The 14,106-nt window shown below is 39.6% G+C and overlaps 1 protein-coding gene across 3 annotated transcripts; it reads left to right on the top strand.

Annotated features, from left to right (window-relative positions):
- Nucleotides 1-854: 854 nt before the first annotated feature.
- ric8b (RIC8 guanine nucleotide exchange factor B) lies at nt 855-13,124 on the top strand. Of its 3 annotated transcripts, none has more exons than XM_044193943.1 (10): nt 855-1,149; nt 1,568-1,615; nt 1,710-2,339; nt 5,913-6,007; nt 7,810-7,960; nt 8,500-8,595; nt 8,852-8,996; nt 9,249-9,393; nt 9,500-9,619; nt 11,556-13,124. In XM_044193943.1, the coding sequence occupies exons 1-10, from the start codon at nt 1,066-1,068 to the stop codon at nt 11,662-11,664; spliced, it is 1,623 nt and encodes a 540-aa protein (XP_044049878.1). In that variant the 5' UTR covers nt 855-1,065; the 3' UTR covers nt 11,665-13,124. The 3 variants fall into 3 exon arrangements, with proteins under 3 accessions (XP_044049878.1, XP_044049877.1, XP_044049880.1); XM_044193942.1 differs by having other exon boundaries at nt 8,497-8,595; XM_044193945.1 differs by lacking the exon at nt 1,568-1,615 and having other exon boundaries at nt 8,497-8,595.
- The last annotated feature ends 982 nt before the right edge of the window (nt 13,125-14,106 follow it).

Genomic DNA, 14,106 nt, shown 5'->3' with positions numbered 1-14,106 from the left:
GAAAGCTGTCCAACTGTGTATCTGCAGCATCACTGCCCCATTCACTGTCATTTACAAGAAATTCTTAAATAAAAAATACTGATGGCAACACTCCAGTTGTATGGGTATATTTATTTTTATTCAAATAAGCTTAAATGTAGAAGTTAACCTTTTTTTTTCATTAATAAATATATTTGTATAGGCCACATAGTCAGTTTCACTGTTAACTCAGTAACACCAGGCTAAACATGATATTCAAGAGTTAAATACAAGCAGTCTGTTGGTTCATTTCTCAGTAAGAGAGATTTGAACAGATATGACTGTCACAGAGGAAAATGTATGTGAGCTTTTTTAATACAAAGGCATTTTGACGCCAGAAGTGACTGTGGCAACCCAAACCTCTGTTCTGTGAAGGAATCACGGACTTTTAAATTGTCTCATTCATTTCCAAACGCCACAACATGAGCCAGAAAGATGTATTTCATATAATTCTCAAATTAATAAGTTGCATACAATTTACATGTTTGCTCTGCATGTTTTTTTGCAGTACAATATTTTATTAAAATATTGTACTGCATTATTATGGATAATACCTGCATACTAATTAATGAATTCTCATTTCCCTTATTTATCTGATCAAAATATCCCAAAACATAGCTACCAATACCAAAATCTACACATACATAGTCACCATGTGTGCCTGGAAATGCGGCTCTGATTCAGACTTAATAAAAGTTGAGGATATTTATGTGTGAGTTTTGTATATCCCTTTTATATTATGCAGTATGATCACCAGACTGTTGATTGGAGTATTCAGATAGCCCACTTTGAATTTTGTGTATAAAACTGTACAACACTAAATAAACCCAGAGGAGAGCAGGACAGCCCTGCTGCTGATGGCGACAGTCAGGGGAGTGTCCCTGTTGACAGCAGCAGACCTGACTGTAACACACACACACACACACACACACACACACACACACACACACACTAAGCTAGCCGGCCAGCCAGCTAGCTAGCTAGCTGCACAACACTCATTGGTCACGTCAAACCAAGCTAACCATACACTTTCTTCAGATATCCACCATGGATTTGAATAATATCTTGTCGCAGCTTGAAACTGCCAACGGAGAGGAAGTCGAGAAGCTTCTGCAGCAGTATAATCGAGAGGTGAGTCGCGGCTCTGCTCGTTTTTACGTCAACCAAAACAAACGACGGTGCTAACGTTAGCTAGCTAAACAGCTAGCTTTGAGTTAGCTACTAGCCAACTAAGCTAAAATGTTAACATATGATATCTAATCGTTAAACCAAAGATGCTCTATAACAAACATATCACACCCAAACCTATGAATGAGGCAAACACATAATGCTAATGCTGCCTGCTCACAAACCATGTTAGTGCACGTAGAGTTATTCAGCACAATTAGCAAACATTAGCTATTTCTTGGAGATCTCTGGGGAATATGTTGACATTTATATCCGTTTCAAAGAGGCTGGGGCTTATTTGTAATATGGCGTGTTTAATATGTCTGTTACAAGTCAGGCTCAGTTGTTAGGTGTCCACCATGAGCATCTTTATCTGTTTCAGAACAGTCACACCTTCACTTTTGACCAAAAGGAAGAAACCCTGCGGAGTGTAAGTACTAGTTGTATGAGCAGTTGGTTGTTAGATGATCAAGGTAGCCCAGTTATGTTATAATCTGTAATCTTTTCACTCTGTGTAATCTCAGAAGCTGTGTCAGAGTGTGTTGACAGTACTTGGGAGGCAGGTGCAGTCCAGCTGTCAGAAGACATGTCTGGAGACACTCCGCATCCTGTCCAGAGACAAGCGTGTCCTCGCACCTGTAGCCACCAGGGAGGGCATGCTGATCCTGGGAGGGATGGCGGGGCTGTATGCTGGAGAGGAAGAAGGTGACAGTGAAAAAAGCTCTCAGGAAGACATCCAGTCAGAGGAGGAGGAGAGAGTGGTGGTGGAGGCCTTGAAGTGCTTATGCAATGTGGTGTACAACAGTCCTGCAGCTCAGCAGGTTAGTGTAGATGTACAGCTGGCTCATGGCCTGTGTGCCACCCTGCGTACAGTCCGCACATGGCACCACGAGGTGGGCCTGTTCACACTGCGCCTTCTCTTCCTGCTGTCTGCCCTGAGACCTGATCTGAGAGGAGTTTTGAGGAGAGAACTGCATGCTGTGAGACTACTGACAGAGGTGCTGGAGCACACCCTGGATGTGCGCTGGGTTGGTCCCTATGAAGCTGCTTGTCCAGATCCGCAGGCCCTGCCCATGCCTGCAAAGGACAATGAGCGAGCAATGGAAGTGCTCAAAGCCTTGTTCAACCTCACACTGTCTGAGGCTAGTGGTGAGGTGAGTGTGTTGTGAGTCTGTAAGAGTGTGTAATGTTACAGTAAAGGTTCATGTTGCATGCTAGTTATTTGGGTTTGTTCTCTGACTCTATACGGAGGGGTAAAGAGCTGGTCTGGTATGCATCACCAGAAACGTAAATGTTTCTGGCTCAGTCATTTGCTCAATTACAGAGTAGACTGTCCTGGACCACAAAGATCATACATCTGATCCCCACAACAGCCAAATTATATCTATCACAAACCACTTGTCCTGTTTACGTCTTTCTGACGAAGACACTCTCAGTAATTTACTGTCAGTGGTAAGCACGTCAGCTGAATCCCTGAAATGTAAATGTGACATAAAATGTAGTGTATCTTGATTAAAACATTGCAATTCAAGATTCAGTTCATGCAAAACTATGTGCTGTATGAGGAAGACAAATATTACACATCAAATCACACACTATCAGGAACACAGCTATGACCAGTGTAGCACTTAAAGAGCAGCCAAGACAATTACTGAGAAAATCAATGTGTGGGGGGAGAGTCCTTATGAATAGGTGTGATTAATGTTATTAGTTACACCTGTGATTTTCTCAAATGTCCACAGAGAGAAGGTAAATTTAGGGACCACCACTGACCCCTTTTTAAAAAAAAAAAAAATCAAAACTGTAAAATCAACTTCATACAAGCCTTTTATACATGTCCATATTAAACTGGTTTTGCAGTAGCTTCACTTGATTATGAAATACACAGACATGATTCGACAGGTCGCACTCACAAAATGCCCTCCTCTTTTTTTACTTTCACATTTAAGTTGTGTAATAACGATAGTGTTTCACATGTAAATCAGATCAGTCACTGTCAACGATATCCAGTCCAGCACAGATCTTTTTCACAGCAGACATTTTGAATGGTCATAGCAGGAACAGTGTGACAGTGAGCCAGCATGTTTTACTATTTACACCTGTGCTTTTCTTACTGTGACAAAATGTACAGCTTCTTTACACCAATATCACCAGCAGTATTTTCCAGCATTAGGCTGCTTTCATTTGACACACTAGCTCGCTCTTTCATAGGCTTCACACACAGGCCAAAAAACAGTATCATCTTATCCTGTGAGTCAAATAGGACAATATTTGCTACATATGCTTTTGGACCATGTGTGAAGTATATATTATATTTGATTGTGATTGTGATTGTAATACTTTGTAGCTACAACTAATTTTGGAAAATCACTATCAAATTTGGCAGTCAAGTCTTAAGAAGGTATTTCAAATAATAATAACTTTATTTGTATAGCACATTTCATGCAAAGATGCAGCCCAAAGTGCTTCACAAGACATATTATATCAATAATAAATAGCAAAGTCAATAGAAGGAAAACATAAACAGTATGATAAATGATACCAGGAACATCAACCCAAATTAAAATCCTAGTCGAAAAGATAGGTCTTTAATTTATTTTTAAAAATACCAAGGGAGTTTGCTGTCCTGAGGTCCAAGGGGAGTTCCACAGTTTAGGGCCATAAAAAGAGAAAGCAGCCTCACCAGATTTCTTGTGGGACACTTTAGGAACTTCTAAAAGAAAGGCAGTGGAAGATCTGAGAGTTTTTGTTGGGACATAAAATGAGAGGCAGTCCCTGATGTATGAGGGTGCTAGAGTATGTAAGGCTTTGTAGATAAATAAAAGGACTTTAAAATCAATTCTAAAAGATACAGGTAGCCAGTGCAGTGATGCGAGCAGATAATAAGGGTAATGTGATCTCTTTTTTTGTGTGTATTGGTCAAAATCTTGGCTGCAGCTTTCTGAATTATCTGACTTTTTAAGGAGACCAGTAAAAAGAGAGTTACAGTAAGTATGTTCCTCAGATGAAAAAATTATGTTTTTGTGACCTTGTTAAAATTATGGTGACTAATTAAATTGCCCAGAGGGAGCATACATAAAGAAAAGAGAATAGAACCCAGAATGCTTCCCTGAGGAACGCCGTTTTCGATGTTTGTGACACAGAGTCACCTAAACTAATAAAGAATTTTCTTTCAGACAGGTATGAGAGAAACCAGTCAAGCACTGTGCCAGAGAGACCCACCCATTTCTCAGGTTGATTGATTAAAATGCCATGATCGATCATATCAAATTAGGACTGCTACATTGTTTGAGTCAGTTGAAATTCTTAGGTCATTTACTACGTTTTTAAAAAAGCGGTTTCAGTGCTATGGTTGTATCTAAAGCTGGACTGGAATTTATCTTATATGTTATTGGTATTTAGATGACCTTGTAACAGCTCAGATACAATCTTCTCAAAAAGTTTACATATAAAAGGAAGATTTGAGATGGGCCTGTAGTTGGCATGGTCGTTAATGTCCAAATCAGGCTTCTTAAGGAGCGGTTTTACCAGAGCTGTTTTAAAAGCAGAGGGGAAAGTACCTAATTGCAGAGATGTGTTGATTATTCTTGTTTTTTCATGAGAGACGCACTGGAAGCTGGATTTCAACAGGTTGGTAGCAGCAGGGTCTAGTGTGGGGTCTTGTGGATGACTTTATTTTGTTGATGGTGACACTAATTTCATCATCTGTTGTCAAACTAAAAGATGTCATAGTACATGGATGCTCACCCACTGGCAGATCACAGAGAGCTGATAAATCTGCATTTGTAATACTGGATCTAATGGAGTCGATTTTTTTTTTTTCTTTAAAAAAAAGTCATTTGAGAACTGAGGCTTCATCATTTAAACTGAAGGCTGGAGATGGGTTCAAAAGAGTGTTGAATGTGGAGAAGAGGACTTTGGGGTTGTTTTACAGTACAGTATACATATTACCTGTTTACACCTGCACACATTGCAGTATACATATATATTTATTTTACTACTGTTTACAAGCTATTAAACCATCACAATATATATATTTATGTGCATTACCTGTCTACATTCTGTTCTCACCTGTCCACAGCCAGTTCTTATTAAGCATATACATTTACTACATTACTGCTCAACCTGTCTACAATACAGTTTATTAATGTCATCACTACTGTACACCAGTCTACCTCTGTATTATATTTTATTTTATTCTGTTTTATTTACATTATATTCCTATATTTTAACTTCTGCACTATTTATGTCTTTGTCTTAGATTCTCTTTTTCTCATCTCTCATTTTACTTTATATTTTGTTGGAGCATTGTTGGAGGGAGCCTGAGAACAAGAATTTCATTGCCAACAACTGCTTCACTGTAATTGTTGTGCATATGACAAAGAAAGAACGCAAAGGCTGCATCTAACACACTGTAAGTCTTAATGACACCAAATTTAGTTCTTAGGCTCAAGTAAAACCCTGCTCTCCTCTGTGATACTGTAAAAATCCAAACTTCCTCTTTCTCCCTTTTTTTAAAATCTAGACTAAAGGCTTTGATCTCACTCTGTCTCTTTAGACTGGCTGTGATGCCTCATTAAAGGCAGCTATTTCTGCAGTTAGGCCTGTGCCTCCAGGTTCCCGTTTTTGTAGCTTAAGTATTTTTTACCTTTATAGTTTTGCTTTACCTCTGAACAATAAAACTGTCTGCTTGGAATTCATGTTTTTGTACATCCTTGATTTGATAGGAGGATGACCACCAGTTCAGACTCATCGCTGCCATCCTGCGCCATCTGTTGATGTTGAAGACTGAGACAGAGGAGAAAACAGAGGAAGCACACAGGTCTGTTCCTCACTGCTCTTAATATTTTAATCTCTTTTAGTAAGCTACACCGTGATTGCATGAAGGCGCTCTGCACTTTGCAACCTGTGAAAGGACACAAAACAAGCATCAAACGACCCAGTCATTTCATGCTTCTGTGTTTTATTGCTTACAGTATGTAAATGTGTGTCCCCACCTCTGTATTTGGTGATTGTGTGTTTTACTAGAATGCTGCTGTTGAGCCAAGAGATTGGCCAAACTTAATTTGAAACTGATTTTTATAGAAAAGCACACAGATACCTCCATTCAGCAAACTAACTTGTATCCATGTGCTCCACTGGAAAATCACCTGCTGTAATTTGCATGTAAGCACCCTTCTGGACAGGCAGAGGCAGCTATGAGTGAGAGAAATTAAGACTGATAGCCCATAATCTGATAGCAGACTGCAGTGCTGTGGGAAAAACAGGCCAAACAGAGATGTTTCTTTGGAGCCTTGTTGGGTGTTTCATCTTCTAAATGCTCTTAGCTGTCGTAATACTGCAGCAGTATCTTCTTCTTATGGTAATTTAATGCAGGAATGCCAAGAATCTGTGGCCATCGACTGAAATTTAAACAGTGTCATGTATAAGTGACTGATGTTTCTCTTGACCTGTCAAGTTGCTGGTTGAACCTGTCATGGGAGTTTGGCCCTTTTGACCAACATAACTCTGTTGTAGTTTGTTGGAATGTGAGTATGTGACAGAACTGGTCTAAATGAAATAAGGGAGTGTGAACGGGTAAAGTTATTTTTATATAGAAAACAGCAAAATTACATTAATATATTGTGTTAAACAGAAGGTCTTTAAAAATAATAACCAACTTTAAAATCGGTGTGCGGCACTCAATTAAGAAGTAATTTCACAAACATTCTCACACTATAAGATTACACGGCACACTAGAACACAATATTATTAAGATTGTCTTTCCAGGTGAAGCTACACACCACTTGTTTCTCTTTACGTTTATGAATTATGAGCATTTGAAGACCTGTGATATTTGGCGTTGGCAGTATTCACCATATTCAACCAGCTTTGTCCTCCATCTGTGCTGCCCAGCTATCCCAGAAACCAGCTTTTTGTCTTTTCAAATTCACCATTTCAGAGATCCTCTCTCAGCCAAAATCTTTCTCATTATCGGTCTCTAACTGACTATTGCAGGTTTTCTCAGACACTAGTAATGTAAATATACACACTAAGTAAATAAAACTCAAAACTCTAGGCAGCCTTGATGAATCTGCCTACAGTAAAGGAGGTAGAATTTTCTATTTACTAAACACAGCTGAGGATTGTATGCAGAGCACAAATTATAAAGTGGTGAACGGCGTAAATAGCTCTCCAACATTTTCATTATAAAACTTGATTTCCTGTATTTTGCTGTCTTGACAACATAGATTTGTGTAGATTAAACAATGTGGCACAAGTGGGAGTTAGATGAAATGATTCGACATTTGAAAGCTCCTTTACCCCATGTGAGCCAGATCGCACCCTGAGGTCATCTGGCAGCTGTTACAAAATGTAGATTTAAAAAAAGAGGTGATTGGTCCTTTGCCATGAGGGGTCCTTGACTTAGGAACAACTTGTCTCAGGCAAAATGTTCCAAAGCTTTCATCTATTAATCATCTTCTTCACTTCATAAACCTCATTTAGACTTTGACCTCTTCAACCACACGGACCCTTTGACAGTTGCATCTCAGAAACAGATGTGTCCCTTTTATTTACTGGACTGTTAAATGTCTCACATTTTGTAAAGATCGAAGTCATTAAAAAATATTTTTTTGTCTCCAGCCATGCCATCAATCTGCTGAATAACCTGCCTGTGTCCTGCCTGGACAAGCTAATCGACGTGCCTGTCCAGGGAGGACTAGAGAAATATGGTGGGAAAAACATGGATGCAGTCCAGGTGTTGCTAGACTTCATGGAGAAAAGGATCGACAAGGTAATGTTCATCCTCTGCAGCAAAGACAGAGAACTGGCAACATCGTTTACACACTGAAAATTACTGATTACTTGTCCAATATATCTGTTTGTGTTGTTTATAGTTAATCTAAAACTGTGATATGTCCTTAAAAAACTTGTAAGAAAACCAATGGAGTAAATTTGTTGTAATTGACACTACAGGACATAACAGAAATATTTTGAGCTTACATTTAAACTAAGATGCATACATTGCAAAGATACGCACGCTCACAGCCAGCCATGGTACACATTTTATGTGACATTTTGCATTTATTTGATATTTGTTATGTAGTGCTGGACCTGGTAGCCCTCAGATCTGATCTGATACTTGGCCTAGCAGAACTAAAATACACTCACAATGACTTCACACAAAGCTTTGCTGCATGTCGTTCAGTTTCTCATCCACCCATCCTGTCTTTACCTTGTGATCCTTCATATTACCCACGAGTGCACTACTGAGTGAAATCTACCCACTGTTCCAACTTGTGAAGTGTCTGTGGTTTGTGTCACCCCAAGCAGGGCTCCAACTACAAAGAGGGTTTGACTCCGGTGCTCAGCCTTTTGACTGAAGGATCCAGACACCACAGGGAGATCCGCATATATATCAAAGCTCAGGTACAGTAGCTGCCAACTGATTTAAACAAAGACAATAATAAAGAATTTTCATTTCTGGTGCTCCTTTGCTCTGAAAGGCAAGCACCTGCCCTGCTGAAGTGTCTGAGTAAAGTACTGAAGTCTCACCAGGATCCTAAACTGATTTTAATGACCTCATAGCTATTTAATAACCTGTGTGTGTGTTCATTAGCCAGTGACTAGGTTATAGTGACAGAAAAACAATAATCTGAATGATTTATAATCTCTGCATCTTCAGGTACTTCCCCCACTGAAAGATGTGAAGATCAGGCCAGAGATTGGCACCGCCGTCAGAAACAAGTTGGTTCGCCTTATGACACATGTTGACATGGGTGTGAAGCAGACGGCTGCAGAGTTTCTCTTTGTCCTCTGCAAAGAAAGTGGTAAGCGGGTGTGTGGTGTGTGGTGGGGGGTGGCAGTGGTCGGGTCATGGGAGGAACGTGGGGTAGAGAGCACTTCAGATGAGAAAATATGAGAATGAGAGAGCAGGAATGATGTCTCTAGTTGGGTGCAATTGATGAAGAAGTGCACTGCCAGATGCTTGATTAAGCTATAACTATAGCACGGCTCATCCTTACACATGAACATTTATATTTACCTTCACAACCTTGTGTATCTGTGGTGTCGTCTTGCAGTGGACAACCTGTTGAAGTATACAGGATATGGAAACGCAGCAGGACTCCTGGTGGCTCGAGGACTTCTTGCAGGAGGGAGAGGAGAGACTGAGTACTCTGAAGATGAAGACTCAGACACAGAGGAATACAAATCTGCAAAACCCTTGTGAGTGCTCTGCACAGGACTTATTTAATACATTAATGTGTATGCATTGATAATGTATGGATCCATTTGCAGCTGTACAGTAAGCTCGCTCATGTGCTTGTTCCAGCATCAACCCCATCACTGGTCATGTGGAGGAGCCGATGCCGAACCCCATTGAAGAGATGACAGAGGAGCAGAAGGAGTATGAAGCCCAGAAACTTGTTAATATGTTTGACAAGTTGTCAAGGTGAATAAACTAAACTAGAAAGGAGTCAGAGAGCAAATAACTCCTGCAGAATGCTCTCAATTTATTCTCGTAATAATACTGTAAATGTTTTAAATAGTTTGTTTTGATGGAACAGGGCCCGTTGCCCAACTTTCCACCATTAGAATCATCATTAGAATCTGCTGACAGGTTTTTGAGATTTTTGGTACTGTATTTAATGGGGTCTGGCATCTGTGTATAATAGAAAATTTAATAGAAAGGTTGTTAAACAAACAAAAAAGGGTTTTCAGATACCCTGCTAACTAAGACACAAACAGGACAAACATAAAGATGCCACAGAAGTCTTTGACAAATAATGAATTGTGTTCTTTTGCAAAGGCTCGACTAAGATGATTAACTTTGTCTGTTGCTTCCCCTACTCAAATTATTCGTATTATTTATTGTTTTCTCTGCAAAGAGCTCTGCTGTATTTGTGTTGACCTTTCCTTAGCGAGCAGAGGTTAGTCAAGCATGATGCCTGTACAAAAGGTAACAGTGAGCTCGCTCCCTGCCAACCGATTCATCAAAGGAAGAATCTCTTGCCGTTAGCTTCAATTAGGCTTGGACTTCCAGCACGCCACAGCATTCAGCTGGAGTAAAATGGAAGCTGCCGGCACGCCACCGCAGCATCATTACCACCGCTCCGTTAATTATCACCTAATTGGCTCACACAGTCAGCTTGTCGGTCCTGGTTCCTTTATGTGCCACATAATAACAAATGTGTCCTGACTTTATTCTCGTTCTGAGGAGCCAGTCATTGGATGGGGAGTGGACTGAGACAGAGGCACAACTAGACAAAGCAATTTGGGTGGAACGTGGATAAAGAGGAAGAGACACGGGTGAACAAATGTTCAGACATAAGAAAGCTGACCTCGTCATTGTTAAACCAAAGAGGGGGCTGAGCTGTAATGAGGCACGTGTGCCCAGAAGAGGAAGATTCCTTTCCTCTTTCTTCTCTTCCTCAGTGAAGGAGGTGTGATGATGATGGAGAGGTGCTTCCTCAGTACAGGCTCTAGGGAGATCAGTCAGAGCATTGCAAGAATGTGCTCCCCTAACTGCTTAACTGGTCCTCCAATTAGCACATATTCTGCACCACCACCCACTCTTACATCTGCCAGACCCCCAGTCCTCTGTCACTGCTGAGGAGAAGACGAGGGATTTTTTATTTTTTTGCTCTAATTAAGAGAGATGATGTTTTTGTTTATTTTGTCTTGTTAGTCCTCATTGTACTTGCTAACTTTGTGATATATGGCTGTGGGCTGGCAGTGCCTCTCTGCAGGTTTCATCGCTGAAAAGATGCTGAAATATTTTCAGAATTAACCACACCATAAGTCTTCTCTGTCTCCATTTAAAGAACTTAACCTGTAGATTTCCCAGGATAAGTTCAATTTAATTGCAGGAATCAGTAGGAATTACATGGCCATTTATATTTCAGTCTCTTTCAAATGAATGCAAATGGGTCCTTTTTAAATCTTTGATGGATAATTCGCTGATAAATCATCTGAGAGGGAGTGGTGACACACAGTGCAGGTATAATTGGATTAGGATGAAGGGGAAGCCGTGGCTTTGAGGAGATTAGTCTGAGCGCTGATCCTGTAATTAAACTGCCACAGGAGAGGAGGGCAGAGAGGGAGAGAGGATGGCCAGACAGGGGCGAGTGTCCATGGGGGGGGGGGGGGGGGGTTTGTCAAGTGAGGGTCCTCGAGTTCTGCAAGTAAGAGAGTAAAGATGTACAAGTGAAAGCCCTCTTAAGACTGTCTGTGGACACAAAGGGTTTTGTCTACAAAGTTTGTTTACTTTGAAATTATACATGAAGGAAGTCATGTCCATTGATGTTTGCAATTTGGCAACCTTCCAATCTAAACTCTCTCCATCTAGCAAGTGGGCATCTCTGATGTTTTTCTTTTTGTGTCCACAGGCAGAACGTGATCCGGCCAATGGGGGTCAGGCCCGACGGGACGTTAGCACCTCTTGAAGAAACTCTCTGTGATCCACCTGAAGACAACTCAGGATCAGACTCTGACTAGTGCACTGTCCATCTAGGCCACATTTTCCAGGCTAAGCTCACCGGGCCCCAACAGATCTAAAGCTGTGTCCCATTCAAGGGCTGGGTCCTTCTGGTGCCCACGAAGGTGGGTCCTTCAGAGGAGCTAAAACTTGGCTGAACTTGTGCCTCCGCCCTAAATGAGAGTCTACTGTCACAGAAACAGAGTGTAGAGCAGAAGTCCGTCAAAAGATCCAGATGCTGTCCTGATAACTCCCAATAAATCACACTCTATTAACTTAAATGGATTGGCAGATATCAGTACAATGCGTGGATCTACTCAGTGAAACCCAAATTTAATTAATTTAGGCTCCACTTTTCAACTCGTATCACCAGGAAATTGCCCTAAATTGGTCGACAGTTTAAATTGTGTCAACTGGGACAAGATTCATGATACCTGAGTTAACATTACAAGTTTTATTGTTTCACTGCAACAAATGCAGCACAACTGGCAAGTAGTGTGTCAGGCTAATGGTAAATATATCCATACAATTTCTATTTATTTGTAAGTTTGTCATGCATTATTTACACCTTGCAGTGTAACGGCCCGTTAGGACGTATCCAGCCCTGAACTGGGACACAGCTCAACATGTCACTGTAGAGGCCCCGTCGCAGCCGTGATGCATTCTCCAAAGTGGAAGTGGACTTGATGTGTGGCAAAAAGACTTTGCTGTGGCATCATAATGCATAGGAGGCCTCCGTGGTTTATTTTATTGCTCCAAAAGTTGAGAAAACAGGTAATACAATTTTAGCTGGATCTTACTGAAAGCACTGATATGTTTGTTAAAAGTGTAATTGGGTCTGAATAATCATTCCTTCACTTGTGCTTTTGTTTTTCACTTTAAGTTAATTTTGTTCTGCTACATGATGATTTTGTTCACTCTTTGTATTTCTAGATGACTCAAGTGCTATACATACATACGAACATGAAATCATTGTAAACTGTTGACAGTGAACCTAGTTCTTTAAAATCATGGGGCCTGTTCAGTACGGACCACAGGATTGATGTATATTTAGTAATCAGGCAGTGTCAGTGTGGATAGTTTTAACTTGCAGCTCACAGAGAGTCTATATTTGGTCGTGTAATTAGGATGAATGTTGCACACCAGTTAGTTGCCAAGGAAACTTCCTGAATTCAAGGCTTGTTGGCTTACGGTCGTGTCACTAAAAGGTGTTCTGGACAAGAAGACTTGTTCTTTTCATTTAAAATTAAGATTTTGAATGGAAAGATGCAACACTTTTCCTGTGGTGGATGATAGTAAACAGATAGTCAAGAATCCACAACAGGCAGAAACAAAGAAATGTGTAAATTGCAATGATTGTTTTCTAATCCATGTTACTTTTGCCAAATCTGCATCCGTTCTCAGTAATGTGATTTTTTTTTTTCTAAATTGAAATTTTTGCTAATTTTATATAAATCCACTAGTTTGGTGTATGTAGAAACTGAAGAATATTTCTTTGTGTTGATACTATTTAATTTAATGTAAAAGCTGCCAGTTCTGAAATCAGCTGCACGGTTGGTTATGACTTCACAGATTTGGCCCCTGAACTGAAACCCTGCTTTGGATTACTGATACATTTGTTGTAAAAAAAAAAAAAAATATATATATATATATATATATATATATATATATATATATATATATATATATATATATATATATATATATATATATATATATATATATATATATATATATATATATATATATATATATATATATATATATATATATATATATATATATATATATATATATATATATATATATATATATATATTTTTAGCTGATTACAATCCAGAGAAACTGAATATTGCTTTAACCAGATAACCTGTCATTATTACAGGAATATATTGAATAATCATGAGCACACTTTTTACCTGGCCTGTGAATCACCACTACTGCCCACTCACACAGAATAACTCAGATAAGTAGAATATTTAGATGATCTGGAGTTGGCTTCACACGGGCACAAAAGACCTGACTCAACATTGAGTCACCTTCCTGAATTTCATGTGACTAATAAAATTGTGGTTTTTTTGAAAGATCAGACCTACAGATGGTTTACAAATTAAAGGGAAAACCAACATTAAGTGTCTTAGTGAGGTGTTGGGCAACCACAAGCCTCAAGAACAACTCATCGTCTGCAAAGGCCAGAACTTAAGTTTCACAAGATTTTGATACTTATCAAACCATTCAGTGGCTGTTTGTTAGGTTTCTCCACTCATTTCTGCAGGTTTTTCCCTTTAATTTGTCTTTATGTATCTGTAGATCAGTTTGTGCTCCCATGTAAATTCCTTTTTTCCTCCACAGTCATAGTGGGATAAATCCAAATTGCATGTTAACTTCATCTGAAAAGAATATGTTATGGGAACAGTTTTGTTCTTTTTGCACATTTATATACTGTAAATAGCACCACACTT

The sequence above is a fragment of the Siniperca chuatsi genome, linkage group LG4, assembly GCF_020085105.1.
Source record: "Siniperca chuatsi isolate FFG_IHB_CAS linkage group LG4, ASM2008510v1, whole genome shotgun sequence".
Classification (NCBI taxonomy): domain Eukaryota; kingdom Metazoa; phylum Chordata; class Actinopteri; order Centrarchiformes; family Sinipercidae; genus Siniperca; species Siniperca chuatsi.
This window is presented reverse-complemented; position numbering and strand designations above follow the sequence as displayed.